Genomic DNA, 27,933 nt, shown 5'->3' on the forward strand with positions numbered 1-27,933 from the left:
TATCCCCCATTGTAAGAAACTCTTCTGTCACGAATGGTACGAATGTTAAAATGAGGTCCAATGGAGGGTTCTGAAAGAGAGAAGAGGCAAGAAGATGAGAGATGAGGATCTTTGATAAAGAATATCCCACTGTGCTGAAATGAACAATGTCTGCTCCGTGTATCGAAATTAGATATGAGCAAATTGCATAAACAAGGCTCCAGTTCCTCGAGATCGATCTTATGACTGATTTATCTGTCACTGTGACATCCTCGAGCTCCCTACGTAAAAATAGCAATTTTGATTATGTAATTTTACCACATAATCAGTCCCGGGTCAGATTTGGTACAGATAGAAACTATGGAATTTATTTTGATGTCAAAGCAAAGGACAGAAAATATGATATAAAATCCCATTAATTTCATTTGAGTTGGCTAAATATAAATATACAACAGTAGGGCTCGTGTTTACTTTTATTTATTTATTATTTTTAATTGTCCCAGAACATCCATTTGTGCTGTAGTGTTCTTGGCAATATATCAACATGAATTCACTTGGCCTACATGTATAGGTACATTTTAAGAGGTGTAAGATGTAGTTATTAATGGATATTGTACCAGTCTGTGCTATATCAATGAGGCCGTGGCTTGTATACTAGCTAGGTCTATATATATACAGTGTGTATTTATGTTCATTGAGATGACCAAACATTGCTACAGTGTACATATGGCCACTGGTTCAGCAACTGAAGGGTGATTCATCTACTGTGAGTTATCACCAGACATCTAAAACAACTTGGATATTGACATGATTATGACAGAAGCTTAATAAGGAAGCAGCATTGATGTTATAAAATTATTGGCAACACAAAAAACCAAGTACCTATGTAATTAGGTTACATGTAACAGCTTAATGCATGCTTATAAAGGGAATACTGTATGTACTAGACATGTACTGCAGCATTAGTCTGGTGAAATATACTATGCCTGTAGGTGGTTGTTTACATTGTTAAGATGTGAACTGGCCTGGTTTATTACACTCATGCATAGTGTGATAAGTAAATAGTTGATAGACTGCTTCATGTGAACATGAATGGATCATCATACAAGAAGACTTATTCTGTGATGTTGAACATGATAACACCAGTGTTTCCAATATGACAACAGGATCTACCAATCGAAAAGGCATGCTGAAATTTTATTTAGTTATAGCCTTAGTGGTACACTTATCACTTGAAGAACTTGTCCCAGATATTCCACTATCAGGATTTAATTGTGATCATCAGCCAGCATCTCGGGATGAGGTATGTAAAATTATTATAGCTATTTATAATTCCAATCCATTAGAAATTGAGGGAGAAATGTATTTGAATTTTGATTCTACCATAAATGAGATATGCAGATGACTGCATATTGTATATAAGTTTGTTGATTCATATATATATATAGCTATATGTAGTTGTAATCTTCAGTATTTTGAAGTCTTAATGACATGATTTGAAATTTTGTTTAAGTGCAAGTAACACTATTTCAGAAGAATTTGTTTGTGTTAAAAATGTTGTCCAGGCTGTCCTATTGTACACATGTATTTATTTACTCAATGTTAAAATTTATATACATAAATGTATATTATGTACAGTATTTTAATGGATAGCAATATTATTATCTCCTTCAAACTACCAAATTGATGAAACCACCATTACAGTTCAGAAACTTTGCACAAGTGCCTGACACACAGTACTAGTCCGTACAAGGTAATACGTGATATATGTACATTGCTACTACATGGACTATACCATGGGTTTGTAATTTGTACCAAGTCCCTGTGGTTTGGCCTGATCGTGAGGCCATCTTATTCAATATAGCTAATCAATTTCAGTTGTCTTTCTGGAATTGAATTTCAGTGATATGATGCATGTAATAAGCGAGGATTATTGTTAACAGAAACAGAGAATCACATATATGTTGTTATATTCTATCAGTGCTTTACCTCAGCTACTTATTGTAGAATGCGTATGATTTTTATTCAGATATTAATTCTCAGTAAGTTTTCATCAATAACCCCGGTACAAGTTCCATTTTATTGCTGAAAGGACTTTGTCTCATGAAGTATATATTGTTCACATAGACATAAAAAAAATACCAGTAACGTAAACTGCTGCACACTGTAGGTGGGTTCTCGACTTATAGAATTTAGATAAGTCAATTGTTATTGATTTTCTTTTCCAAATAGAATTTGGAGCAGAGTTTGATTGTACATTTGGGGGTTGGGGTAGAAAGCTGATAGTAGATCAACATCATGAGCAATACTAAACATTTTATGTAAAACGTTCTAGGAGGGGAGTATCAAAATGTAACACCATATATATATATATATACTAATCCTACATATAATGGTGATATAACGTAGGAAAACCAGATAGCTATCATTGATATTATTAATGTAACATTTAGTGATAGTGACTTCATCATATTACCATTTTATGTGTCTTGTCAAATATTTCTGATTAAGATCTGACTAATGTATATATCTTTATTAGCTGAACATATGCATGTTGTTTCTGAAACTAATTAACCAATAAGTATCAATATGAATAAAAAATATTAAAATAAACATGTACAATATATGAATTTGAATTGCAAAACAAATCAGAAATGAATAGACTAGTCTTAGTTTCAACTTTAATAAATTACAGATATATTTAGCTAGAACATTGTATTTAATACATATTATGTTATAATTATTCATATTCAAATGTTTGGTCAAGAACAAATTTAAAGTGTTCAAAATTTAACCAAGTATAGTACTGCTATATCACACTGGTGTTAGACTATATAGCTAATTGTACATACATGTGAAGTGTATAAGAACTATAACAAATTCTTCATCTATATGCATGACCATGTACATATAGTCACTTTAAATTTATCATTCTGTAAGTTAAGTTGAATAATCTAATCTGAAAGAGTACAAGTATTTTTATTTTCTTATCTTACATTATCTAACACATTAATGCTTTGTTTCATAAATTTTACATAGTGTATGTTTTACAGTATCTTTTGTTGCCTTAAAGTTAGATAAAACAAAAAATGTATAGTGCATCAATTAAAATGATGTATATATCAGTCATTTTTTGAAGGTACAATAATACATGTGTACAAATTGTATAAACTTAAAACACTAAGATCCGGTATCAAATCAGAAATGAGTGTATATATATATATATAGCTTAGGCTGATCTCAGAATAACTATGATTTAATGTATATATATGACTACTTTAAATGTCAATTAGAACTGGAGAGGATGAAAAGTGGCACAGTACAATACTAAGAGGAGAACATGCTAGGTCGCTTGTGTTAATGTGATCACTACAAACAGACTTTGTGACCTAGGCCTACTTCTAGTGTTCTCACATACTCTTTTACTTGTGACCTTTGCCTACTTCCAGTGTCCTGATCATGATGACCAACCCTTTTACTTTGTGACGTAGGCTTACTCCCAGTGTCCTGATGACAGACCCTTTTACTTTAATTTGTGACCTAGGCCTACTCCCAGTGTCCTTATGACAGACCCTTTTACTTTGTGACGTAGGCTTACTCCCATTGTCCTGATGACAGACCCTTTGACTTTGTGACCTAGGCCTACTCCCAGTGTCCTGATGACAGACCCTTTGACTTTGTGACCTAGGCCTACTCCCAATTTCCTTACAGACTCGAGTTCTTTGACTTTGTGACCTAGGCCTACTCCCAGTGTCCTGATGACCGACCCTTTGACTTTGTGACCTAGCTAGGCCTACTCCCAGTGTCCTGATGACAGCAGACCCTTTTACTTTGTGACCTAGACCTACTTCCAGTGACCTGATCATGATGACAGACCCTTTGACTTTGTGACCTAGGCCTACTCCCAGTGACCTGATGACAGACCCTTTTACTTTGTGACCTAGCTAGACCTACTCCCAGTGTCCTTATGACAGACCCTTTTACTTTGTGACCTAGGCCTACTCCCAGTGTCCTTATGACAGACCCTTTTACTTTGTGACCTAGGCCTACTCCCAGTGTCCTTATGACAGACCCTTTGACTTTGTGACCTAGGCCTACTCCCAGTGTCCTTATGACAGACCCTTTGACTTTGTGACCTAGGCCTACTCCCAGTGACCTGATGACAGACCCTTTTACTTTGTGACCTAGGCCTACTTCCAGTGACCTGATGACAGAACCTTTTACTTTGTGACCTAGGCCTACTCCCAGTGTCCTGATGACAGCAGACCCTTTGACTTTGTGACCTAGGCCTTCTCCCAGTGACCTGATGACAGACTCTTTGACTTTGTGACCTAGGCCTACTCCCAGTGTCCTGATGACAGACCCTTTGACTTTGTGACCTAGCTAGGCCTACTCCCAGTGTCCTGATGACAGACCCCTTTACTTTGTGACCTAGGCCTACTCCCAGTGTCCTGATGACCGACCCTTTGACTTTGTGACCTAGCTAGGCCTACTCCCAGTGACCTGATGACAGACCCTTTGACTTTGTGACCTAGGCCTACTCCCAGTGTCCTGATGACAGACCCTTTTACTTTGTGACCTAGGCCTACTCCCAGTGACCTGATGACAGACCCTTTGACTTTGTGACCTAGGCCTACTCCCAGTGTCCTGATGACAGACCCTTTGACTTTGTGACCTAGACTTACTTCCAGCATCCTTATATTACAGACCCTTTGCCAAATCAGACTTCCATTCAAGCAATCAGCAGTTGTACTAATTAAGCCTTGTAAGAACGAAGTTTGAGTACTGGTGTCTTTTTTTATGTCATTATAACAGGTGGTATCAAACAGTGTTGGAATGAGTAAAAAGGGAAAGTGACATAAATTGAATGTAATTTAGCAATATAAGATGGGTGAAACTTTCTCCAACTCAGAAAGGGAAAAACCCACTGGGATTGGGGAGAATATGGGGTGGAAAGGTCTGGCAGAGAAGTTCTCCCAAAATGAAACAAACAAAGATACTACGGACTGGAGATATGGATGCTAAAAAAGCTGTGAAACACTTTGGGAGAAGTAGGAGTGAATAGACATATATAAAGAAAGAAAAGATGAAACACAGGAGGTCTTAGCTCGTAAACAGTAATAAAATTGAATGTTTTTAATATTGGGAAGAGGATGTTAAAGAGGTTAAAGGACGATTGAAAGTTGTAAGTGGTGTTAGTGGGTGGACACAGAGAAAGATTGTAGTAAAGTGCCACAGGGATAGAAAAGGATGAAACGGCAACACCTCAAAGGCACAAAAAAGAACACACGGTCTGATATGTAATTACAAAGACTGAAAGAGTCAAATGTCCTTAGGGAGAAAATGAAACTAGAGCTATACTGATAAGAGGATAGAAAGAAACACCTGTAGTTTATATAAGGTGTACACCATACATACCTGTAGTTTATATAAGGTGTACACCATACATACCTGTAGTTTATATAAGGTGTACACCATACATACCTGTAGTTTATATAAGGTGTACACCGTACATACCTGTAGTTTATATAAGGTGTACACCGTACATACCTGTAGTTTATATAAGGTGTACACCATACATACCTGTAGTTTATATAAGGTGTACACCATACATACCTGTAGTTTATATAAGGTGTACACCATACATACCTGTAGTTTATATAAGGTGTACACAATACATACCTGTAGTTTATATAAGTTGTACACCATACATACCTGTAGTTTATATAAGGTGTACACCATACGTACCTGTAGTTTATATAAGGTGTACAACATACATACCTGTAGTTTATATAAGGTGTACAGCGTACATACCTGTAGTTTATATAAGGTGTACACCATACATACCTGTAGTTTATATAAGGTGTACACCATACATACCTGTAGTTTATATAAGGTGTACAGCGTACATACCTGTAGTTTATATAAGGTGTACAGCGTACATACCTGTAGTTTATATAAGGTGTACACCATACATACCTGTAGTTTATATAAGGTGTACACCATACATACCTGTAGTTTATATAAGGTGTACACCATACATACCTGTAGTTTATATAAGGTGTGCACCATACATACCTGTAGTTTATATAAGGTGTGCACCATATATACCTGTAGTTTATATAGGTGTACACCATACATACCTGTAGTTTATATAAGGTGTACACCATACATACCTGTAGTTTGTATAAGGTGTACACCATACATACCTGTAGTTTATATAAGGTGTACACCATACGTACCTGTAGTTTATATAAGGTGTACACCATATATACCTGTAGTTTATATAAGGTGTACACCATACATACCTGTAGTTTATATAAGGTTTACACCATACATACCTGTAGTTTATATAGGTGTGCACCATGCATACCTGTAGTTTATATAAGGTGTACACCATACATACCTGTATTTTATATAAGGTGTACATGTACACCATACATACCTGTAGTTTATATAATGTGTGCACCATACATACCTGTAGTTTATATAAGGTGTACACCATACATACCTGTAGTTTATATAAGGTGTACATGTACACCATACATACCTGTAGTTTATATAATGTGTGCACCATACATACCTGTAGTTTATATAAGGTGTACACCATACATACCTGTAGTTTATATAAGGTGTGCACCATACGTACCTGTAGTTTATATAAGGTGTACACCATACATACCTGTAGTTTATATAAGGTGTACACCATACATACCTGTAGTTTATATAAGGTGTACATGTACACCATACATACCTGTAGTTTATATAATGTGTACACCATACATACCTGTAGTTTATATAATGTGTACACCATACATACCTGTAGTTTATATAAGGTGTACACCATACATACCTGTAAAGGATATAAGGTGTACACCATACATACCTGTAGTTTATATAGGTGTACACCATACATACCTGTAGTTTATATAAGGTGTACACCGTACATACCTGTAGTTTATATAAGGTGTACACCATACATACCTGTAGTTTATATAAGGTGTACACCATACATACATACCTGTATGATATTTACTGATGCCAGTAAATGTTCCTTGTGTGTGTAACAGCTGTAAGTTAGTTTACATGATGTTAGGAATGAAGATATCCGATTCCAGAACTCGCATGTCTCCTACGGGACTAGCCCATGTTTGAGAACTTACTAGGCACTTTATTTTGAAATGTTTTAGTTATGATTTCCATTAATATTTTATAAGTGGTGTTCAGGACATACTGTGATATTAACAGACACTTGTAAATGTTTTAGTAATGGTTTCCATCAATATTTTATATGAGATGTTCAGGACATACTGTGATATTAACATCAGACACTTGTAAATGTTTTAGTAATGTTTCCATCAATATTTTGTATCAGATGATCAGGACATACTGTGATATTAACAGACACTTGTAAATGTTTCACATATATAGGTTGTCCTGGATGTAAACCTGGATTCAGAGCCACACCACATTGTTCGCAAGCGGAGTCCTGACCAGCCTCTGAGGATCCACCTCCACTATGACAACAGTATCAGCTTCTTACCAGCCTCCCATCGCTCCCTCATTGAGGTGAGGTCATGATCATGATTGCTATAATTACTTATGGTTTGCCCACCATCTGGTGGTGGTGGGCTATAGCTATTCAAATTGCCTTTGTGTCAGTTGTCTATAGTCGGCCGTCTGTCATCCATTTTTTTGAGAATTGAACTTGAAGTTTATTATCGCTATTTCGTGAAAAGTTCTGCAGGGATATTCCTCAAACTTTATGTGTATGTTTCCGTTGGTCTTAAGCTGTGCCAATTCAATTTTGATTTTTATTAGAAAAACAAAATGGCCAACAGGCAGCCATCTTGAATTAGGGAATTAAAGTTTAAAATCTCTATTCCTTGAAAAGTACTGCAGGGATATTCCTCAAACTTAATGTGTAGATTCCCCTTGGTCCCTTTTTGTGCCATTTTAATTTTTGATTATGTTAATGACTAAAGTCTTACCGCGGTAATTATAAAACATGTATTACAAATAATAATTGATGTTCCAGGACACAGACTTATTGATGTGGTTTATACAGGGAATACATTTATGCTTCATGCTTTATACTTTATGCTTTATGCTTTACTTCAGACCTTGGTAAGAGAAGCAGTTGATTACTGGGAGCGAACTTTGTCTGTACGACGTACCATTGGCTCCATCAGACTCAACAGGTAGTTATATAGAACTTGTCTGTACAACGTACCATTAGCTCTGTCAGACTCAACAGGTAGCTATATAGAACTTGTCTGTACAACACACCATTAGCTCCATCAGACTCAACAGGTAGTTATATAGAACTTGTCTGTACAACACACCATTAGCTCCATCAGACTCAACAGGTAGTTATATAGAACTTGTCTGTACAACACACCATTAGCTCCATCAGACTCAACAGGTAGTTATTTTTATATAGAGCTTGTCTGTACGACACACCATTGGCTCCAGACTCAACAGGTAGTTATATAGAACTTGTCTGTACGACACACCATTGGCTCCAGACTCAACAGGTAGTTATATAGAACTTGTTTGTACGACCTACTATTGACTCTATCAGACTCAACAGGTAGTTATATAGAACTTGTCTGTACGACACACCATTGGCTCCAGACTCAACAGGTAGTTATATAGAACTTGTCTGTACGACACACCATTGGCTCCATCAGACTCAACACGTAGTTATATATAGTTTTAAATGTCAATTAAGGGAAAGAAAATTCCTAGTTTGAAGAAAATGCCTAAATTGATTGGAAAAACTAGTTTTCATGACAAATTCTGAATGTAAACATTAATATTGACATATAACACATGTAGGCAGACACAACTAGGAGTTATGTCCCTTTAATATGTGTACAGCACAGTTTTAAATTCCTACCAAAACCTACCAGACATATACATCTTTGTACTCACTGATAATTGCTACTGATAGTTGAATTGAGCAAAACACTGATTAACAAATAATCACTATAGGACTAAAGACATCCGTATCTTAATATATAGATAAATGAAACTCGCCAAAATCAGTTGTTATGCAGTATATCTGATTTCATATGTATGTATTTACCTACCTTCACTGTATGTTAGGTGATCAATATATCATCATTAGGCATCGTTAAACTAAAGCTATATGGAGAAAATTTAAATACCTCCTTGATTCCTGATAGTACAGGTATTATTTAGAATGTTACTCCTAGTATTTTGGTATATGTTGAGTTAGATATTATTCAGAATGTTACTCCTAGTATTTTGGTATATGTTGAGTTAGATAGGTTTGATATATGTTGAGTTTTAGGAGGTAGGTTAATGTTTGATCCTTCATTGTTGAATATGTTGAGTAGATAGGTTTGATTAATTTATATTAATTTATGTTACCTTTATATAATTAACAGGCAGTGTCAGTCCGACGAGGTGAGATACAGAGACATAGACAAAGGGCGTTACTGTGTGGATGGATGTGCTGCCCTTACCAAGTGTGGTGATATCTTTATACCCTTGGAGCACCTTGAGGTGAGCGTTACCATAATTTAATTTAGTGATATATCATATTAAATAATATATTCATCATAATAGGGTTGGTACAGGGCATGAGGAGTCATTGTTGGTGGGAGCCGCCAGGAGAAGTTAATCTTCTCCAGATCTCATTATGGGAATTTCAGTAAATTATGGGTAAATATTTACAAATTTTGCTTGATAGTTATCCCTGCAGTAAATCATATAACATGGTTTCATGTTTCATTAAGATGCTGAAGTTATGTGAATAAAGAAGTATACTAGACTCCATGATTAGACATCTACTAGGTCGAGAGATGTGAGTCATCTACTGTTGTTATTTACAGAGGTGTTACCTGTGGGACAGCAGGTTTAACATCTGGAGGAGCACATCTGATGCAGGTCCGGGTGTCAACAACACCGACTTCATCCTCTATGTCGCTGCACTCTCCACACCACGATGTCGCAAGGCACGAACCATCGCCTACGCGGCACACTGCCAACAGGAGGCTGCTCTGGATCGGTAATTGTGATTTTTTTTATTAAATTGCGACTATTCATTTATGGATTATTGTATGAATTAATCTTAACTTCTCTATATGTCGAAGGATTTCAGATCTTCTGTCCAGTAATTTGCTATTTCATTATTTACAGAGAATATTTTATAATTTCAGACCAGTAGCTGGCTACTTCAGTATATGTCCAGAATCCATTTCCATTGAAAAACAAGACCATCTTCAACTTCTGTCAACACTTAAACATGAAATTCTCCATGCATTGGTGAGCTATAAAATATTTACTCTACTTTGTGATAATGATATATTATAGAATATACTTTATAATGAACAGCAAATTTAAAGTGTTGAAGGGTGTCACTGTATCCTCTGATTGGCTGAGACACATTTATTACTTGGTACTTCTGTACTTAGTTGTTACCAAGGAGATTAACCTGGCACTACTTGGCTAACTTTACATAATAATATTCAGGAAAAGCTGCATTGGCCTTCAATTTGATGCATTTAAACCCATAATCCATTTGAAAAGATTTGCTGTTTTGTGAGAATTATTTCAGCTCGTGTACATAGGTGTGATCTGGTGTGATCTGTTGTGATTTCAGGGTTTTACGGCTGGCCTGTATGTCTTTGTATGATCTGTTGTGATTTCAGGGTTTTACGGCTGGCCTGTACGTCTTTGTTTGATCCGGTGTGATTTCAGGGTTTTACGGCTGGCCTGTATGTCTTTGTATGATCTGTTGTGATTTCAGGGTTTTACGGCTGGCCTGTATGTCTTTGTATTATCTGGTGTTATTTCAGGGTATTACGGCTGGCCTGTATGTCTTTGTTTGATCCGGTGTGATTTCAGGGTATTACAGCTGGCCTGTATGTCTTTGTATGATCTGGTGTGATTTCAGGGTTACGGCTGGCCTGTACGTCTTTGTATGATCTGGTGTGATTTCAGGGTTTTACGGCTGGCCTGTATGTCTTTGTATGATCTGTTGTGATTTCAGGGTTTTACGGCTGGCCTGTATGTCTTTGTATGATCTGATGTGATTTCAGGGTTTTACGGCTGGCCTGTATGTCTTTGTATGATCTGGTGTGATTTCAGGGTATTAAGGCTGGCCTGTATGTCTTTGTATGATCTGATGTTATTTCAGGGTTTTACGGCTGGCCTGTATGTCTTTGTATGATCGATCAAGCTGTTGTGATTTCAGGGTTTTACGGCTGGCCTGTATGCCTTTTACTACGACAGAAATGGTAATCCACTGACTACTCGAAACTCTATATCAGGCAAACCATGGTACAACCCACAGTAAGTTTACGCTATATCAACATAGAATTTAAAAAAACTGTTTTACTATTATATGTTACTTGAATATACATGTATATAGGATATTGTGATTTGTGACTTATTGTGTGAGCGTCAGTTGAGATTTACCATTTAGATAGCCATCTGTGACTCACTCCCAGTTGAGATTTACCATTTAGATAGCCATCTGTGACTCACTCCCAGTTGAGATTTACCATTTAGATAGCCATCTATGACTCACTCCCAGTTGAGATTTACCATTTAGATAGCCATCTGTGACTCACTCCCAGTTGAGATTTACCATTTAGATAGCCATCTGTGACTCACTCCCAGTTGAGATTTACCATTTAGATAGCCATCTGTGACTCACTCCCAGTTGAGATTTACCATTTAGATAGCCATCTATGACTCACTCCCAGTTGAGATTTACCATTTAGATAGCCATCTGTGACTCACTCCCAGTTGAGATTTACCATTTAGATAGCCATCTGTGACTCACTTCCAGTTGAGATTTACCATTTAGATAGCCATCAATGACTCGCTCCCAATATCTGAGTATTGGTACATCTGAATCACTTGAATTTACTGTTAGTATTAAGTGTACCTAGTTTTCCGTACATACTGTATCTTAAAGCAGATTGAAGCAGATAACCAAGTTTTACTATATGTTAGAAACATCTTTGTCAGTTAACACTCTAACTCACTGGATGAATAGTAATCAAGGAGATCATAGTCAAGTTACTGTAAGGGAAGAAAATACCAGTGTCATCAAGTAAGTAGGTTGGTTAACGGAGAACTAAGTAGGTAGTTAGACTAAATACTATTTCCCTGACAATGATATAATTAGACTTGAGTGTCAGGACGGCAGAATTAGAGATTTATTTCAATATTTCAGACTGAGTCTGTACCAGTGGAGTGACAAAGTGGTGAAGACATTTAAACGGCAGAATTGGAAAAATCGCAGTGGTTACACGTCAAAGTCCGTCAACATGATAATCACTCCGCGTGTGGTGGTATGTAACACGATAATGACTCATTTATACAACATGATAATCACTCCGCGTGTGGTGGTATGTAACACGATAATGACTCATTTATACAACATGGTAGTCACTCCGCGTGTGGTGGTATGTAGACACAATAATGACTCATTTATACAACATGGTAGTCACTCCACGTGTGGTGGTATGTAACACGATAATGACTCATTTATACAACATGGTAGTCACTCCGCGTGTGGTGGTATGTAGACACAATAATGACTCATTTATACAACATGGTAGTCACTCCGTGTGTGATGGTATGTAGACACAATAATGACTCATTTATACAACATGGTAGTCACTCCGTGTGTGTTGGTATGTAGACACGATAATGACTCATTTATACAACATGGTAGTCACTCCGTGTGTGATGGTATGTAGACACAATAATGACTCATTTATACGATATGGTAGTCACTCCGCGTGTGGTGGTATGTAGACACAATAATGACTCATTTATACGATATGGTAGTCACTCCGCGTGTGGTGGTATGTAGACACGATAATGACTCATTTATACAACATGGTAGTCACTCCGTGTGTGATGGTATGTAGACACAATAATGACTCATTTATACAACATGGTAGTCACTCCGCGTGTGGTGGTATGTAGACACAATAATGACTCATTTATACAACATGGTAGTCACTCCGCGTGTGGTGGTATGTAGACACAATAATGACTCATTTATACAATATGGTAGTCATTTCCGCGTGTGGTGGTATGTAGACACGATAATGACTCATTTATACAACATGGTAGTCACTCCGCGTGTGGTGGTATGTAGACACAATAATGACTCATTTATGCAATATGGTAGGTCACTCCGCGTGTGGTGGTATGTAGACACTGATAATGACTCATTTATACAATATGGTGGTCACTCCGCGTGTGGTGGTATGTAACATGATAATGACTCATTTATACAACATGGTAGTCACTCCGTGTGTGATGGTATGTAGACACGATAATGACTCATTTATACAACATGGTAGTCACTCCGCGTGTGTTGGTATGTAGACACGATAATGACTTATTTATACAACATGGTAGTCACTCCGCGTGTGGTGGTATGTACACGATAATGACTCATTTATACAACATGGTAGTCACTCCGCGTGTGGTGGTATGTAACACGATAATGACTCATATATACAATATGGTAGTCACTCCGCGTGTGGTGGTATGTAGACACGATAATGACTCATTTATACAACATGGTAGTCACTCCGTGTGTGATGGTATGTAGACACAATAATGACTCATTTATACAACATGGTAGTCACTCCGTGTGTGTTGGTATGTAGACACGATAATGACTCATTTATACAACATGGTAGTCACTCCGTGTGTGATGGTATGTAGACACAATAATGACTCATTTATACGATATGGTAGTCACTCCGCGTGTGGTGGTATGTAGACACGATAATGACTCATTTATACAACATGGTAGTCACTCCGTGTGTGATGGTATGTAGACACGATAATGACTCATTTATACAACATGGTAGTCACTCCACGTGTGGTGGTATGTAGACACAATAATGACTCATTTATACAACATGGTAGTCACTCCGCGTGTGGTGGTATGTAGACACAATAATGACTCATTTATGCAACATGGTAGTCATTCCGCGTGTGGTGGTATGTAACACGATAATGACTCATTTATACAACATGGTAGTCACTCCGCGTGTGGTGGTATGTAGACACAATAATGACTCATTTATACAACATGGTAGTCACTCCGCGTGTGGTGGTATGTAGACACGATAATGACTCATTTATACAATATGGTGGTCACTCCGCGTGTGGTGGTATGTAACATGATAATGACTCATTTATACAACATGGTAGTCACTCCGTGTGTGATGGTATGTAGACACGATAATGACTCATTTATACAACATGGTAGTCACTCCGCGTGTGTTGGTATGTAGACACGATAATGACTCATTTATACAACATGGTAGTCACTCCGCGTGTGGTGGTATGTACACGATAATGACTCATTTATACAACATGGTAGTCACTCCGCGTGTGGTGGTATGTAACACGATAATGACTCATATATACAATATGGTAGTCACTCCGCGTGTGGTGGTATGTAGACACGATAATGACTCATTTATACAACATGGTAGTCACTCCGTGTGTGATGGTATGTAGACACAATAATGACTCATTTATACAACATGGTAGTCACTCCGTGTGTGTTGGTATGTAGACACGATAATGACTCATTTATACAACATGGTAGTCACTCCGTGTGTGATGGTATGTAGACACAATAATGACTCATTTATACGATATGGTAGTCACTCCGCGTGTGGTGGTATGTAGACACGATAATGACTCATTTATACAACATGGTAGTCACTCCGTGTGTGATGGTATGTAGACACGATAATGACTCATTTATACAACATGGTAGTCACTCCACGTGTGGTGGTATGTAGACACAATAATGACTCATTTATACAACATGGTAGTCACTCCGCGTGTGGTGGTATGTAGACACAATAATGACTCATTTATGCAATATGGTAGTCATTCCGCGTGTGGTGGTATGTAACACGATAATGACTCATTTATACAACATGGTAGTCACTCCGCGTGTGGTGGTATGTAGACACAATAATGACTCATTTATACAACATGGTAGTCACTCCGCGTGTGGTGGTATGTAGACACGATAATGACTCATTTATACAATATGGTGGTCACTCCGCGTGTGGTGGTATGTAACATGATAATGACTCATTTATACAACATGGTAGTCACTCCGTGTGTGATGGTATGTAGACACGATAATGACTCATTTATACAACATGGTAGTCACTCCGCGTGTGTTGGTAATAACCCCGTTATGTGTCTAATATTTGTGTACTGTCTATATATTTCTTATATTTGTGTACTGTCTATATATACGTGTCTAATATTTGTCCATGATTGATGTTGTCCTTAGGAGGAGGTACGTCGTCACTTTAATTGTTCCACCTTAGAAGGAGCCGAGTTGGAGGACCAAGGAATTGTGGGTACAGCTCTCACTCATTGGGAAAAGAGAATCTTTGAGGTCAGTATAAAGTGTTTGATCAAGGGTATTATGATCATATATTTGGCCTGTAAACCACAAAAATAAATACAATGCATGTACTTGAAATATCAAACTGCTGTTTGTTTATTAGGTCATCTGATCGAAGGGTAGCCATCTTGCTTTGTCCATTGTTGTCTGCCGTGTGCTGTCCATAAACTTTTCATATTTCAAACTTTTATAAAGTTCCGCCAGTGAGATTCAGTTCAAACTTACCTGAGATAATCCTGAGATGGTCCTGACTAAGTGTTCTTGTTTGGATTAGCCTGAAATCCAAGATGGCCGCGACTGGTGTCATTGAGCTGAAAATTGGTAGGGATAAGGAAGGGGAGCCAACAAAGTGTTACTTCTTAGCCTCATAAAAACTTTAACATGGCAGCCATTTTATAACATGATTGTGCAATCATGGTTTTCCTGAACAACACCTATTTTAAACTTCTTTTCAAGTTTCACCAGTGGGATTCAGTTCAAAATCCTGAGGAGGTCCTGACCAAGTATTGTTATTTTTTCGGATTGGTCCACAATCAAAGATCGCTGCCATTTTGAAAAACACATCTCCAGTTCCACTGGTGTCAATGAAAATGGTAGGGATGTTAGAAAAAGGGAGCCAACAAAGTGTTGTTATTTTTTGGCTTTATGAAAACTTTGACATGGCAGTCATTTTATAACATGATTGCGCAATCATAGTTTTCCTGAACAACACCCATTTTAAACTTCATTAGATAATTCTGGGAAAGTCCTTACCTAAATGTTCTTAATTTTTGGGTTGGTCAGAAGTCCAAGATGACCACTTTGGCCAATAGTGCAGTGGATTCCACTAATATCCTACATATCCATGTACCTTATTTCCTCTATATATAAATTAAGGGAAAATATCCTGTTTATTATATGGGCCAGCATGAATCCCGGTTATTTTAATTTTTTTTTCTGTAATTAATTATTTTTGTAAGCTGTAATCACAGGTAAGTAGTCGTATTTGACACCTGGACAAGTAATTAGCATCTCTAATTATCGCTAGAGGCCTCAAGACCAGGACCCCAGCCTGACATTTGTACACCTGTCCAACAGAAAACAATAGAGGTCAAGCCACCTTACCTGTGCTGGTCATGGCTCGGGTCGTAGCTAGTAAAGACGTATAAGTCCAGTTAGAATATGGACTCAGTTTAACTCAGACGATGTTAAAACTAGAATCTGATGTTAGATCTTGGCTTTTTGCAGCTACATTAAAGGCCGAATATTTTGTGAATGTTTTGATCAGAAATTTGACAGATCATGAGAGTTCAACTGAATGTTACATTACAATAGATCTCTGTCTCCAGTTTAATATAATTTCTGATTGAGATTGAAAGTGATAGTAGAAATATGTCGATGAATTAATACAAATAGTATTGACATGTATATATCAAATAATAATCAATGAATTCAATATTTTTTAGTTGTTACATAATTTTTGTATAATGTTATTTCAGTATTTTTATCTCTTTTCACACTTAGTGGTAAGTCTTGCAATTATTAAGAACCACAATTTCTTGTTCAAGGGGCATATATTGCTTGCTTGGTTATTGTAATATCCTGGTTATAATGATATTTTTCTCTGGAAAGTAGAATATTATAATAAGCGTGTTCCACTGTACCACTGTAGTTGCTGCAGTCCTTTTAGTGGCAGATGTCTTAGTCATAGTTCTATACACATAGACTGTACAATATTGTTAAAACACATCATAGACTGTACAATATTGTTAAAACACATCATAGACTGTACAATATTGTTAAAACACATCATAGACTGTACAATATTGTTAAAACACATTCATGTTCTTTCATACACTTGGTAATTGTTTGATTTCAGAATGAGGCTATGACGGGAACATACACACAGAACCCGGTGATTTCCCGTGTGACCTTGGCTTTGATGGAGGACACTGGGTATTTATACAAACTACCATATTAATCACATCATAGTTTTATCAAAACACTGTTTCTGGTCAATAAGTTTTTAGGTCACTTGAAACGAAGTCTCAAGTGACCTATTCTAATCGCCTTTTGTCCGTCGTCTATCCGTAAACAATTTACATTTTCATCTTTTCCAAAACCGCCAAACCAAATTCAATGAAATTTGGCAGGAAGCTTCCGCGGCCAAAGGTCAACCAAAATTGTGAATTATACGGTAATTCCTCACCACCCCTTATCTGAAAATACTTGTCATAGATGGAAGGGGTCTTAAGGTGCTTTATTAAAATTGTGAATTTCATGACCCTCAAGTCACACATTTGCCCCTGGGGAGGGGGTAGACTTCACTATAGTTTATATATGGAAATCACATTTTTGCCCATCATTTGTTTGATTTCTATTGGAAATCATTCCAACTTTGTTAACATTATCAGCATTGGATGACAGCTTGATGGTATGCACATGTTGGCACTGACTAGCCCCCAGGGGCTTATGGGCGGGGCTAAAGAAAGTGTTTCATTAACCTGGAGATCTCGCAGTGCTTGATAGTGTTAAACCAATAATATGTAGATTGGCAATGGTTTATATCTTATGGTAAAATTATAGGGTTACTTGAGCAAGATATAGTTTAAATAATCCTTAGAGATAACTTCTAGAGTGTTCTAATTACATAGTTGTGTGTATCATGTTTATTATTGGTTTACAGATGGTACAGTGTGGATTACAGCAGTGCAGAGGAGTTGGAATGGGGCAAAAATCTTGGCTGTGACTTTGTCAAGAGGAGTTGTCTGGATTGGATCGTCCTCAACAGAGCCAAGTGTGTAGTTGTTGTTACAGTCATGTAGAAGTGTACACTGAATACAGGGATAACATAAGGGAATATGTCTTGTTAAAGTTCACTATATAAGGTATATACAACAGTATGTTCCATAGATGTTGATGTATACTATATGAATTTACTCAGATTTTGTGTTTTGTAGACGCGGCGACATTCACCCGTTCTGTGATGAGGTGCGGCGAGGGGTACTGAAGACTGACTGTACCAGGAACAGAGACTCAGTGGCATTCTGTAACCTGGTGGAGTACAACAGCAGTTTACCACAACAATACCAGGTACTGTCCATATTTATTATTCCAACATAACATTCTGACAATCCTTTATCCAGATTAAGGTAATGATAACGACAACTGTGATCAACAGATATCTTACATAAGAAATTTCTGTCTGATAGAAATCCATTTGTTTTGTAGTACTTCAACACCCTTGAAGGTATACCGGCCTACGCAGTGGGGAATTATGGAGGTTCTGTATCATTGGCTGACTATTGTCCATACCTACAGGTAATACACTGTCAAGTTCAAGTTCTTAATTACTTTGAGCGAATTAGCTAATCGGTTTAGAGTTCAGACATATAATGATTATACATAATTCACAAAATCATATAAACATATATATAGGTTCAGTTGGGAACTACTGTCCATACCTACAGGTAATACACTGTCAGACTATTGTCCTCACCTACAGGTTATACACTGTCAGGCTATTGTCCTCACCTACAGGTAATACACTGTCAGACTATTGTCCTCACCTACAGGTAATACACTGTCAGACTATTGTCCTCACCTACAGGTAATACACTGTCAGACTACTGTCCTCACCTACAGGTAATACACTGTCAGACTATTGTCCTCACCTACAGGTAATACACTGTCAGACTATTGTCCTCACCTACAGGTAATACACTGTCAGACTATTGTCCTCACCTACAGGTAATACACTGTCAGGCTATTGTCCTCACCTACAGGTAATACCCTGTCAGACTACTGTCCATACCTACAGGTAATACACTATCAGACTATTGTCCTCACCTACAGGTAGTACACTGTCAGACTACTGTCCTCACCTACAGGTAGTACACTGTCAGACTACTGTCCTCACCTACAGGTAATACCCTGTCAGACTACTGTCCTCACCTACAGGTTATACACTGTCAGACTATTGTCCTCACCTACAGGTAGTACACTGTCAGACTACTGTCCATACCTACAGGTAATACACTATCAGACTACTGTCCATACCTACAGGTTATACACTGTCAGACTACTGTCCTCACCTACAGGTAATACACTGTCAGACTATTGTCCTCATCTACAGGTAATACACTGTCAGACTATCGTCCTCACCTATAGGTAATACACTGTCAGACTATCGTCCTCACCTACAGGTAATACACTGTCAGACTATTGTCCTCACCTACAGGTAATACACTGTCAGACTATTGTCCTCACCTACAGGTAATACACTGTCAGACTATTGTCCTCACCTACAGGTTATACACTGTCAGACTATTGTCCTCACCTACAGGTAAGAATTAAGGATATAGATTTGGTACCTTGATATCTTAATACACTTAGGCATATACATTTATACTATGTCATCAGAAATGTTATTATAAGTTTATGAATTTAGAGTTGATTTCACTGTTTCTTATCAGATATATGACATTGTGTTTTATTGTCAACAAAAAAATCATTTTTGATGAATGTAGAGTTCATTTAGTTCAGGGTCTTGGTATATTCTGTAATTAATTGTTTTTTCAGGAGTTTGTCTGGTGTAGTGGTGAGGTAACATGTAATTAATTGTTTTTTCAGGAGTTTGCCTGGTGTAGTGGTGAGGTAACATGTAATTAATTGTTTTTTCAGGAGTTTGCCTGGTGTAGTTATGAGTTAACATGTAATTAATTGTTTTTCAGGAGTTTGCCTGGTGTAGTGGTGAGATAACATGTACTTCATTGTTTTTTCAGGAGTTTGCCTGGTGTAGTGGTGAGGTAACATGTACTTCATTGTTTTTCAGGAGTTTGCCTGGCGAAGTGGTGAGGTAACAGTGAGAGACTCCAGGTGTTCTTTGGTAGAAAACAATCCAGGTAATTGATATCTGCAGGCAATGTCCACTGTTACTGTTATTTCCTGTGAAGTACTGGAAATATTTTTCTCTAACTTCATATGTAGGTCCACTCAGTCACAAATTGGCTTCTTATTAAGAAAACAAAATGGACACCAGTTTGCAATTTTGAATTTTGACAGTTAAAATTTGTTATTTCAATTTTTTTAGAAAGATATTTCTCTAACTTCACATGTAGGTTCTCCTTAGTGCCTTGTTGTGCCCATTAGATTTTGAACCTGATCGGAAATACAAAATGGCCAACCGGTAGCCATCTTGTATTTAGGCAGATGAAGTTTGTTGTTATTTCTTGTGAAGTACTGGAAGGATATTTTTCAAACTTTACATGTAGGTTCCTCTTGGTCCTTAGTTATGCCCATTCAATTTTGCTTATTATCAAAAGTTTAAAAGGGAAAAGAGAAAAGACCAGTCTTACATTGAACTAATAAAGATAATTCAGTGGTGGGCACCTCTGGGATATCTCTAGTATATCTTACATACATGTCCCTCTGTATAAGTCTCCAACTGGTATTAACAGACAATCATGCCTCACTGATATGCTATAACACTACACTGTTTCCTGGTATGTCTCAGTGTGGTGGCGAGTAATATCATTAAAAACAAAAATTCTCTGTGAATTGGCTTTCATGTTATAATTGTAGTGTACAGTAATTTTCATTCTTGAGTGGTGAATTAGAATTTCTCATTGTTCATATAATCCCCCCTTGTTATCATGATATAGAATTTTTGTTTGATATGTGTGATGCCTCAGTTAAACCCTTTCAATATTTGATCTACTCAGACCCAACCATCAGCTTCTTTGGGGAGACGTACGGCTATGATAGCAAGTGTTTCAACCATGATCGACTGTGGAAACTCCAACAGTGTTCCAGTCTACTGAGTCTTCCACACTGGGGGAGTGGCTGTTACCAGGTGAGGAGGCATAATGTAATAGATAGGAGGCTGTATTAGAGAGGCTGTAGATCTAAAAACACCTGTGTGATATGTCAGATGTATTGGAGAGGCTGTAGATCTAAAAACACCTGTGTGATATGTCAGATGTATTAGAGAGGCTGTAGATCTAAAAACACCTGTGTGATATGTCAAATGTATTGGAGAGGCTGTAGATCTAAAAACACCTGTGTGATATGTCAGATGTATTGGAGAGGCTGTAGATCTAAAAACACCTGTGTGATATGTCAGATGTATTGGAGAGGCTGTAGATCTAAAAACACCTGTGTGATATGTCAGATGTATTGGAAAGGCTGTAGATCTAAAAACACCTGTGTGATATGTCAGATGTATTGGAGAGGCTGTAGATCTAAAAACACCTGTGTGATATGTCAGATGTATCGGAGAGGCTGTAGATCTAAAAACACCTGTGTGATATGTCAGATGTATTGGAGAGGCTGTAGATCTAAAAACACCTGTGTGATATGTCAGATGTATTGGAGAGGCTGTAGATCTAAAAACACCTGTGTGATATGTCAGATGTCAAATACAAAGATACTGACCTCAGAGTAAACTTTAAGAGTGTTCTTTTCCAAGATCATCACAATAATTAAATAAGCTTGATGATTTATTATCAGCTAGATATTAAAACTTACTGTGGAAGCCAAGTGGCCTGTTTGGACTGTACCTCTAGGTTATACAGGTATACTGACTCCTGTTAACCAGCCTGGAAGGTTTTACAGCTGATTAGAACTGAAACCCCTGTCACACTAGAGCAGCGCCATGCGAGCTCCGTAGCAATGCCTTGGTTGCTGTAAGGAGGCATTGACAGGCCCTTTTTCAAGAAAAATATCAGGGTTTTCTTGTGATGTCACAGCACTCCGGAAAAAATAAAACAACTCCAGACCAACGCAGTGGAAACGCGGCTTGGTGTGACAGGGGCTTGCAGACTGGAAGAGAGACTAAAGTGTTATTTTGTATAAATCAACTGAAAGGACCAAACCACTACAGCATGTCATCAAATATAAGCTACGGTGTAACTAAATAAACTAAATGTGTAAAGGGCAATTTTAAATAAATACACCTGTAGCGGTACAGATAATTTGTGTGATTGTTGTACAGCAGTATATCTGTTGTTAGATTACTACATCAATATATCCTGTGTAACATGCCTGTTGTAGTATCACTGCAGTAGACAAACTGGACTAGTACTGAACATTGGTGGTCAGTCTCACCGCTGTGTCAAGGAAGGTCAGAGGGTATCGGTCACCTACACGTCAAACCATTACCTACACTCAGGGTCAGTCATCTGTCCCTCCTGTACAGAAATGTGTCGGGTAAGTTTGGAGTTGTCTCCCTTCCTTATAGCGTGGTCAGTCATCTGTCCCTCCTGTACAGAAATGTGTCGGGTAAGTTTGAGTTGTCTCCCTTACTAATAGCGAGGTCAGTCATATGTCCCTCCTGTACAGAAATGTGTCGGGTAAGTTTGGAGTTGTCTCCCTTCCTTATAGCGAGGTCAGTCATCTGTCCCTCCTGTACAGAAATGTGTCGGGTAAGTTTGGAGTTGTCTCCCTTCCTTATAGCGAGGTCAGTCATCTGTCCCTCCTGTACAGAAATGTGTCGGGTAAGTTTGAGTTGTCTCCCTTACTTATAGCGAGGTCAGTCATCTGTCCCTCCTGTACAGAAATGTGTCGGACTGTCGGGTAAGTTTGGAGTTGTCTCCCTTCCTTATAGCGAGGTCAGTCATATGTCCCTCCTGTACAGAAATGTGTCGGGTAAGTTTGTATTTGTCTTTTTTCCTTATAGAGAGGTCTGTCATATGTCTTTTGTGTACAGAAATGTGTCAGGAAAGTTCAGAGTTTTCTCCCTTCCCTCCCTTCCCTCCCTTCTCTCCCTTCCCTCCCTTCTCTCCCTTCTCTCCCTTCCCTCCCTTCCCTTCCTTCCTCCCTTCTCTCCCTTCCCTCCCTTCCCTCCCTTCCCTCCCTTCTCTCCCTTCCCTCCCTTCCCTCCTTCCCTTCCTTCCCTTCCCTCCTTCCCTCCCTTCCCTTCCCTCCCTTCCTTCCCTCCCTTCCCTCCCTTCCCTCCCTTCCTCCTTCCCTCCCTTCTCTCCCTTCCCTCCCTTCCCTCCCTTCCCTCCCTTCTCTCCCTTCCCTCCCTTCCCTCCCTTCCCTCCCTCCCCTCCCTTCCTCCCTCCCTCCTTCCCTTCCTCCCTTCTCTCCCTTCCCTCCCTTCCCTCCCTTCCCTCCCTTCCCTCCCTTCCCTCCCTTCCCTCCCTTCCCTCCCTTCCCTCCTCTCCCTTTTCTCCCTTCCCTCCCTTCCCTCCCTTCTCTCCCTTCCCTCCCTTCCCTCCCTTCTCTCCCTTCCCTCCCTTCTCTCCCTTCCCTCCCTTCCCTCCCTTCTCTCCCTTCTCTCCCTTCCCTCCCTTCTCTCCCTTCCCTCCCTTCCCTATAGTTGTACCAGAGGTTTTTATTGCCTTGATAATAAACTTCAATAATTATGGTTTGATCTTTCAAGTTTTGAATTTATTGCAAAAAATTATTTTTCTACCATCTACTGATCAATTAACACTGCTACTCACTTAACTGAACACTAATTGACTGTATCAGAAATGATTTTTGGAATGAAAACTGATGTAAGTTAAATGTTTCCTGTTTTGTAGAAGTCTGGTATTACATGTCCACCAGAGGAGCAGCCGTACAATGTGATCCGCTCCAACAGTCAGCTGGCTGTCCCCTGCAGTGCCAAGGCACCATTCCACAGTCCATCCTCCGAGATCGCCGCCATGTCGATCATCTCCAATATCCTCTGTTTTATCCTCAACAGCCTCTATCGGAGATAACAAAAATTTACCACTAGGCATTTATCAAATTTTCATACATTTCTATACAACTTTTTCGATCGTATTACCATGTATAACACCCACAATATTTTATAATGATTTTTTTGGAACATTTGATGTACTTTTTCATACAAATCCCAACAGTTGAGGTAGGTGTATATGAGCAGGAGTATTTCAGTCACCAGTAAATCTTGTTAGTTCAATAAGTGTTTCATCAGATCAGATACCTTTGCTTTTATCTCTGAAAAAGGTACATTATGTTTTAAAATATTCTCTTGTAAAATTATGATTTTGTGCAACAATATATATTTACTGATGTTTTTGATGGAAACAATTTTCTATTGTTTAATGATTTCAGTTGACCATGATGATGAAAAGAAAAGAGAAAGAATTACATGGTTCATGCTAGATATGAGTTAGTTAAAATGGTATGACTAGATTTTATCACTAGATAAAATGGTATGACTAGATTTTATCACTAGTTAAAATGGTATGACTGGATTTTAAAGTGATATCCATAAAGCGAGTGATATACATATATAAGTTTGGCTAAGGGCAATTGTGCAAGATTGGTTTCTGTGGTTTTCTAAGTATGCTTTTTGTTTTTAATTATGTGGTTGTATGTTTTATATTTTTTAATTGTTTAGGATTTGATCATTATTGAGAAGCACAACAAGAATTTGGTGTATCAAAAGTATACCTGGTTTATAAAGGATGATATATAAGTAATGTATTAATGTACTAATTTTTTAGTGCTATTTTATATTTGCAAATCTGCCATTAGTAGAATTCGGTACAGATTGTACACAATATTTGAAAGTCAAGTCTTCATTAAAAAAATTAAAACTGTTCATCATGTGCATTTTTTTTATGTCATATATATATATATGTTAGAAATTTGTTAACTTCTACAAAAGGGCTTTTCAATACACAATATTTTTTAACATTGAATTTATACTGTGCATTACACTAAGGTGTTATTATTTTATACCAGTTTACATACTAGTAACGTGAGGAAATCGAGTTACATACATGTAGATGTGTTTTACTTTTGTCAGCCAAGTATTATATTGTTAAAAGTTTTCAAAGGTGTGCAAAACATAAGTGAAAGAATATTAAGATGATTTTTATAAACTACAAGGTATTTACCAGAAGAAATTTATGAACAGAAAAAAACTGGAGTACAGTAATATGAGATGTTACAATGTGCTGGAACAACATTTCCCCGTATTGTTGTTTTTGGTGCTGATTTGCTTTTAATATGTATTAATATAATTAAATGTCAACCGTTTTTATTGCAATGCAGAAGAAAAATTATGCAGTAAATTTCATGTGAAAACTGTATATACCCTGTTAAGATTTTTTCATAAGTCCAGTCCCACACAGGACATAACTTAAATGTAACTTTGATGACATACTCGACATGCTAACACTTACAGATCCCAAATGTATATATTTCATTAATGATTTATACAAATTAGGGGGTATACATGTAACATAAACTCCAATGTATATCCCCGATACAATCCCAAATGTATATATTTCATTAATGATATATACAAATTAGAGGGTATACATGTAACATAACCTCCAATGTGTATTCCCGATACAAAGTCTACCCAGAATTAAACTATGAAATAGGCCTCAAGATACTATAGGGATTTCATCAAGATGTAAAAAGTATAAGCAAATCATCATAAACATTTTTCATTCAGTAGAGAGCTAATGTTACAATGCATTTATATGTTCCAGTATATTACGCCGTGTTAAACTGCATTTAGATACCTCCAGGCTTTGTTTATCATTCCGCTTTGTTTCACATTTAGTTTTTCAAACTTTTATATTTTCCTTGTTTTATATTCCATTATGTTTGCAACATTGATAGAGACATTACCTATTTTTACTACAGCTACACAATTTTCATATTTGTATGCCTGTTACTTGTTTGAAAGAGAATTGTGTCATATGGAAGTCGTTGTTGGTTTGAGTGAATATTTGATTTGAATCCTGTTTTGTTTAAATATCTTGAATCAATTTGTTTTTAAATTATGACCATGGTGGCAATTACGGTACAGGGATATATCAACACTGTAAACATACAGATGTTGATGCCACTGTAAACATACAGATGTTGATGCCACTGTCAACATACAGATGTTGATGCCACTGTTAACATACAGATGTTGATGCCACTGTAAACATACAGATGTTGATGCCACTGTTAACATACAAATGTTGATGTCATTGAAACACAGAAGCAGCAATTTAAATACTGTATGTAACTAATCTGTCACTTCAGTTAACATGTATAACAAACTATTTGGTTACATATACTGACTCTGGGAATTTCCCTTGAGCTCAATATACCACAAAACTAGAGGGAATTTCCCTTGACCTCAATATACCACAAAACTAGAGGGAATTTCTCTTGACTTCAATATACCATTCAACCCAAGGGAATTTCCTTTGAGCTTATACCACAACTAGAGATCTGAAGAATGAATAGAAAGCTTGTTTGAATATGTTATTTAAAATGTTTTACTGGGATATGTTATCTAACGAATGAGGTTTTTTTTAGGAATTTTATTTCAAAATATCATAGTTGGAAAGTTGGGAATCTAAGTACTGTATCTGTTGATTATTTTGCACACTTGATTGAACAGTTGAACATCATAATTTTACAGTAAATATACTGTAATGTTGATCTGACTTTAACACATTTCATGCTTAGAATAGTTTACTAAATTAGAATTGTCTAAAACTATTGACATACATTCATTCACTTAAAATTTGAGTGTGCCAAATAAATTTGTAAAAGTATGGAAAAGAGCATCATTAAAGTGAAACAGTATATTTTAAAACTCACCATACTTGACCTTAAATCTGAAGAGTGTACATACATGTACAATATGAAAATCATGCAATCTTATTTCCACGAAAATGAGTGATACTGCATAGTGGTTAGCACTTACAGAAGTCCGTGGTGGTATACTTTTAGAATCTCAATATTTGATGCGACCTTTATGATGAAATGACTTGTCTATATCCACTCATGGTCTATGCATTTCGTAAGTGTTATAATTGAATACTTTATAATTCAATCTTAATTTACCGGTAAGAATAATCTTTTTCGAATTGTTTCGGAAAATAAAATGTTGCATGAAGATGAAGACCTTGTAACACACATAAAACATTCTAATGAAATATTCACTATCTGTTGATGTTAAAGATAATGTTAGTGGTCTTTGAAGACTACTGGTTATATTTGATACTTTGTTTGTTGTGCGTCTCTGTTTTGTATGAATGTCTGTTTACAGCATTAAAATATTATGAAGAATTAAAACATTATTTATGTTGTTAATGTTTCAGAAATGTAGCTTAACACACTACTTAACCAACAAATGTAAAATGTGTTTGTGAACATCACTGAATAATATGTAAACAATCTAGGCCTATTGGGCCTCTTGTTCCTATTTCACAAGCATTTTAGACATATTTTTATGGATTGGATTATCCTCCCTTGTCGCACTAGGTATTGTTTCCATGATCAACAGATTTCAGAGATTGTAACAATAATGATTACTCGTTATAGTATGTACTTTGTTACAGTATTATTAGTCGCTGTCCTCCCACACTTGTACACACTTGTACACACTTGTCACAAGCCACAACAACCCAATGGTCACTGCATATATTCATCTTAAAGGTGTTTTTATCAAGTGTATTCTAGGATAAATGCTTCCTTACTGTGACTTAAGGATGTATGCTACCACACTGCAACAAAGAGACTTAAGAATGTATGCCACCACA

General features: G+C 37.2%; 1 protein-coding gene across 1 annotated transcript; it reads left to right on the top strand.

The window, feature by feature from the left end:
• Nucleotides 1-36: 36 nt before the first annotated feature.
• Nucleotides 37-27,466, top strand: LOC117337168 (leishmanolysin-like peptidase). The gene is made up of 17 exons (XM_033898015.1): nt 37-1,282; nt 7,411-7,548; nt 8,101-8,180; nt 9,396-9,513; nt 9,843-10,018; nt 10,170-10,275; nt 11,207-11,304; nt 12,197-12,314; nt 15,317-15,424; nt 17,292-17,368; nt 18,099-18,209; nt 18,373-18,505; nt 18,644-18,733; nt 20,247-20,316; nt 21,136-21,266; nt 22,466-22,621; nt 23,944-27,466. Exons 1-17 carry the CDS (start codon nt 1,136-1,138, stop codon nt 24,121-24,123), a joined length of 2,037 nt encoding a protein of 678 aa, XP_033753906.1. The 5' UTR covers nt 37-1,135; the 3' UTR covers nt 24,124-27,466.
• Nucleotides 27,467-27,933: the final 467 nt, after the last annotated feature.

This window comes from Pecten maximus, chromosome 11, assembly GCF_902652985.1.
Source record: "Pecten maximus chromosome 11, xPecMax1.1, whole genome shotgun sequence".
Lineage (NCBI taxonomy): Eukaryota > Metazoa > Mollusca > Bivalvia > Pectinida > Pectinidae > Pecten > Pecten maximus.

Excerpts from the sequence above, each read along its gene's own strand:
- LOC117337168 (XM_033898015.1), top strand. The coding sequence starts at position 1,136 with ATGACAACAGGATCTACCAATCGAAAAGGCATGCTGAAATTTTATTTA. Across the intron at positions 15,425-17,291 it reads GGGAAAAGAGAATCTTTGAG|AATGAGGCTATGACGGGAAC; the intron begins GTCAGTATAAAG and ends GTTTGATTTCAG. Across the intron at positions 20,317-21,135 it reads TTTGGTAGAAAACAATCCAG|ACCCAACCATCAGCTTCTTT; the intron begins GTAATTGATATC and ends TGATCTACTCAG.